Source organism: Lactuca serriola, chromosome 5 (genome assembly GCF_051521515.1).
Source record: "Lactuca serriola cultivar US96UC23 chromosome 5, Lser_US96UC23_V15, whole genome shotgun sequence".
NCBI lineage: Eukaryota > Viridiplantae > Streptophyta > Magnoliopsida > Asterales > Asteraceae > Lactuca > Lactuca serriola.
The window spans coordinates 246,893,267-246,898,324 of record NC_136412.1 but is presented as its reverse complement, the minus strand read 5'-3'; the positions used below and the strand labels follow the sequence as shown (position 1 = coordinate 246,898,324).

At 32.1% G+C, this 5,058-nt stretch overlaps 1 protein-coding gene across 2 annotated transcripts; it reads left to right on the top strand.

Annotated features, from left to right (window-relative positions):
* The first annotated feature begins 1,203 nt into the window (after nucleotides 1-1,203).
* Nucleotides 1,204-3,007, top strand: LOC145053940 (tropinone reductase homolog At5g06060-like). Of its 2 annotated transcripts, none has more exons than XM_079002065.1 (4): nucleotides 1,204-1,579; nucleotides 1,930-2,146; nucleotides 2,306-2,412; nucleotides 2,511-2,645. In XM_079002065.1, the coding sequence occupies exons 1-4, from the start codon at nucleotides 1,262-1,264 to the stop codon at nucleotides 2,517-2,519; spliced, it is 651 nt and encodes a 216-aa protein (XP_078858191.1). In that variant the 5' UTR covers nucleotides 1,204-1,261; the 3' UTR covers nucleotides 2,520-2,645. The 2 variants fall into 2 exon arrangements, with proteins under 2 accessions (XP_078858191.1, XP_078858190.1); XM_079002064.1 differs by lacking the exon at nucleotides 2,511-2,645 and adding an exon at nucleotides 2,652-3,007 and having other exon boundaries at nucleotides 1,207-1,579.
* The last annotated feature ends 2,051 nt before the right edge of the window (nucleotides 3,008-5,058 follow it).

The following is a 5,058-nucleotide window of genomic DNA, read 5'->3' as shown; positions in this document are numbered from 1 at the left end:
ATGGTTTCTAATAAGATAAAAAAAATTAAAAAGAAATTAATAAGGGCATAATAGTCTTTTTAGTTTAGACAAGGACTGAACGCGCAATATAAACAAACAGTAGTGACAAGTTAGGGACTAAATGCACAAATGACCCAAACCACAAGGATCATTCGTGTAATTTACTTTTTTTAATCATGGTACCATTCTTGAAATTTTGTAAGAAAATAGAGTAATTTACATGAATAGTCCCTATGGTTTGGGGTAATTTGCATGTTTGGTCCCTAACTTATATTTTTAACTTGGAAGTTCCCTACAGTTTGTTTTTGTTGCGCGTTAGGTCCCTGTCTTACCTAAAAAAACTATTTTGTCATTGGTTTTTTAATTTATTTAAATAAAGTGGGGTAGGTAAGGTAAGGTAAGATGAAGTGGAAGTAAGGTTGGGGGTGTGTTTATTTAAATAAATTAAAAAAATCAATGACAAAATAGTTTTTTTAGATAAAACAAGGACCAAACGCGCAACAAAAACAAACAGTATGAACCTTTAGAGTGTCATGTGCCATGTGAATTAAAAACAAATTAAATAATAGCCATGAAATCCATTAACAAATATAAACATACTAAATGTTGAAAAATGTATTTGAACATAACGTCAAAAAATAATAATAATAAATAAATAATATTCGAATAAAACATCTAAATAAAAAACATTAATAAATTTACTTCAAGAAAATATCAAAAAGATTAGAAAAAATAATTTGAGCAAAAGGTTAAAAAATGTTTATATATATATATATATATATATATATATATATATATATATATATATATATATATATATATATATATATATATATATATTAAACAATAAATTTAAACAAATATAAATCCTTAAATATATAATTAAAATAAATAAAAACAATAATAAATAATAGAGAAAATTACATAAATGATCAATGTGGTAGAAACAAATTACATAAATCATCCTTATGCTAAGGGCAAATATATCATTTCACATAGGACTTAACTGAAAAAGTTAACGCCGTTAGTTAAAATGACCGCCTTTGCAAAATTTTGAAACCACATGGAGCATTGTGTAAAGAATTCGCCATAAAAACTATAATTGATTGATTTTGTCAACCATGAACACTAATTTTGTCTAAAAAAAATAAAGATCAAATGCCCCGAAACCTTAGGACATTCATGTAATTTACTCAAAAAAAAATAATTTGATCGCCTAAAATAAAACAAAATCTTACAAGCAGTGCCATTGTAAGAATCAATGACGACGAAGGCTCCAATAAGTGTCGATGGTATTGGTGCAACTAGAAATCCCAGATGGTCTCTAGCCGGAGTAACTGCTCTCGTCACCGGTGGTACACGTGGAATCGGCTACGCGGTAGTCGAGGAACTGGCGGAGTTAGGGGCGGCGGTGCACACCTGCTCTCGCAACGAAGCTGAACTTAACCAACGGTTACAAGAATGGTCAGCCAAGTGCTTCAACGTCACAGGATGCGTCTGCGACTTATCTTCTCGTCCTCAACGAGAACAGCTTGTCGAACAAGTCTCGTCGCTTTTCGGTGGCAAGCTCAACATCTTAGTAAGCTCTTCTACTTGTGTTCCCACGAAACTTAACTTTTTACTCTAGATCATGTTTACAAATTCAAACATAATTGCTTCACCAGTTGAAATTGATGCTAATTGCTCAATTTTTTGTGAGCGGGAATTGATAATTTGACGATTATGTGAGGTTTAAGGTACTAATTTCGGAGTCACATTCAACCTGTTAGGTTTTAGACATGTGCAACACACTTTTGCGCAAACATTATCACAATGAATCGTTAATTGCTTAATATTGCTGTTGGATTAGTAATTCATTCTTGAAATGATGATACGAACTTAATTTTGCACTCTTCATAAAACTTACTTGCATAGATTTCTTGCTTGTAGATAAACAATGTGGGGACAAACATTAGAAAACCTACTACAGAGTATACTCCAGAACTGTATTCAATGCTCATGTCTACTAATTTGGAGTCTTCTTACCATATGAGTCAACTTGCACATCCTCTTTTAAAAGCTTCTGGAGCTGGAAGCATTGTGTTTATTTCCTCTGTTGCAGGTCTGGTTCATGTTGGTGTTGGGTCTGTTTACAGTGCCATTAAAGGTATGAGAATGGTTGCATAATTTACATTTATGCCCCTTTGTTAACATGCACCCATAAAAAAAAGGAACAACGTGGAACAGGCACTCATTCTCTTTCTCTCGTTTGTGCAAAAGACATGAATGCCCTTCTGGTTTTAACCTGTGTGTTTTACATTCGCAGCTGCTATGAATCAACTTACAAAGAATTTAGCATGTGAATGGGCGAAAGACAACATTCGGAGTAATTGTGTAGCACCATGGTTCACTAAGACCTCTCTTATTGAAGAGGTAATCTTCCTTCATATTGCCTTTCTTTTGTCGACAACTTTTCTAGTGCCTTTATTTTATAATGGGGATGAAGAGGGCATTTTCGTCTTTTTGCACAGATTATCTGACAGATTGATAGTGATTCTCTGTCCCACTTTGTCCTATCTTTTAAGGTGGCATCGGTCTGTATCAGTTGGTTTAAGTCCAATGCATACCAAACACAGTACAGCATGATCTGTTATGTCTTTATTTGTATATAGGTACTTGATAATAAGGAGTTTTTGGATAGTGTGGCATCTAGAACTCCTTTGAAACGCCTTGGAGAAGCAAATGAAGTTTCATCTCTTGTGGCCTTCCTTTGTTTGCCTGCTGCTTCTTACATTACTGGTCAAACAATTGCTGTTGATGGAGGATTTACAGTCAACGGTTTCATGTGAATGCAACGTGACATCTTTTCTACTGTTTGAAACAAATAAAGTGTTTGTAAAAATATACTAAACAAAACAATAGCTGTCAGTTGAAGTGTTTGGTTTTCATTTTTTGTTTTTTTATATGCATTACTTTTCTTCTTATTGGTTAGTACAATATAAATAATAAATTTTATGTTGTTTTATAATTATTCGTTCAAAATTGATAATAACATCTTAATTTTCGAACCACTCACAGTTAATATTGATGACATTATAATGAGGTTTTGGATCCACTTTACAGTTAATAGTTAGTTACATTGATGTATGTCATCTTTTCTTGGTTAATTTTTACCTTCATGAACTCTTTCAACTCACTGTTAGCAAAAACTAAACCTTTTTTTTTTGTAAATACCTTTTATATAAAATACGTTCGTGATGGTTCCAAGACATATAAAACATGGAAAAACTGGAACTAGAAAAACAACTCGCCTACAGTCTTATATTGTTCCCGAACTAATTTCAATATCTAGAACCAAGTCTGCCTATGAAATGGGTAAAAAGATGATTTATAATTATTATTCTCAATTTTTGATCCATTTTTTCTTATTTTATTTTTTTAGTTGCAGACCTCCTTTGCAGGATTGACTGTGAGACTTTCAAAAGCTAGTAGTCTAGGTAGCATGGAGGAAAGTTTTTATATCCAAGAATTTATTCATGTTTTGTTTTATTTTTGATTTCGTTTTTTGATGTTCATACATAATCTTTCAAGTTTAATCTTCAGTATGTTGGTTTTATCTATTTAATATATGAAGTGATAGTAAGATTCTAAAATGAACCGATATTAAATTAGAATGCTATTTCTTGTTTTTTGTGTTAGAGTAAATTACACGAATCGTCCTTCGTGCAGGTGTCAAAAGACACGTTCAGTCCCTATTTTTAAAAATTAACTCGGACTGTTAGGTGTGTCAAACCCAACAAATAAAGGGGTACGATATACTCCTTAAGAACACTACTATATTGCATTAAAAGGTAGTACAAAGCAAGTAGGATCGAACCACAGAGACACGGGACAATCAGTTTATACATCTTTGTGCAAGGTACTTTGGTACTTGAAAGTGTTAACAAGCTCGAACACTTCCCATTCACTACATTAGTTAATCAAAACAAACTCTTTGATTAACCCTAACCTTACTAACCTAATTTAAACAAGCTCTTAGAATTAGATTAAAAGATTGCATTAAACTTTATATGAATCTTCCCAACAATACTCAATACTCCTCACAAGCTCGGGAGCGTAAGAGTGTATGAATAAGATTTACACTAAGTTCATTCAATGGAAATCAGTTTAGTGTTTGTTACTTAGTCCAATTCACAAAACAGTTATGGATTTTGCAATTAGATAACTTGAATGACCTAACCCTAATTCAAATGGCCAATAAAAATCACAATTAGAATCAAACATTTGATTAAAGTTAAATCAAATTCACTAGATAGAAATTAAAAGCAAGCATCAAGTCATATGATTGAAATCACAACTAAGAAGTCAAAACATAAGGTTGGAGAATCTAGGGTTCTAGCTACACATGACTAGAACAAGAACATAAATCTAAATAATGAAGTTAAAGTTCTTACAAAATGAAATCCAAATGTTTCCAAGTGTTAATTGACTCCAAAATCCTCTACAAAATCCCAAAATCGACAGGACAAAAGATGAAATCGGTTGCCCCCTTTTAACAAAGATGAAAAACTGCTTTAAAACCCACGTAATCGACTAAATGAGTGAATTGAATTCAGAAATTATAAGGACTCCAACTTTATGTATGACAACTTAGCAATGCGATTCAAAGATGACTAGATAATTGCTCAATTCTATCTAAGTTGGTACTTGAAAGTGTTAACAAGCACTAACACTTCCCATTCACTACATTAATTAACCAAAACAAGCTCTTTGATTAACCCTAACCTTACTAACCTAATCTAAACAAGCTCTTAGAATTAGATTGAAAGGATGCATTAAACTTTATATGAATGTTCCCAACAACACCCAATACTCCTCAAAAGCTCGGGAGCGTAAGAGTGTATGAATAAGATTTACACTAAGTTCATTCAATGGAAATCAGTTTAGTGTTTGTTACTTAGTCCAATTCACAAAACAATTATGGATTTTGCAATTAGATAAATTGAATGACCTAACCCTAATTCAAATCGTCAATAAGAATCACAATTAGAATCAAACATTTGAGTAAAGCAAAATCAA

Bases quoted from the DNA above. Each gene is read 5' to 3' on its own strand.
- LOC145053940 (XM_079002064.1), top strand. From the start codon at position 1,262: ATGACGACGAAGGCTCCAATAAGTGTCGATGGTATTGGTGCAACTAGA. The intron at 1,580-1,929 runs GTAAGCTCTTCT...TCTTGCTTGTAG, and splicing joins GTGGCAAGCTCAACATCTTA to ATAAACAATGTGGGGACAAA. The intron at 2,413-2,651 runs GTAATCTTCCTT...ATTTGTATATAG, and splicing joins AGACCTCTCTTATTGAAGAG to GTACTTGATAATAAGGAGTT.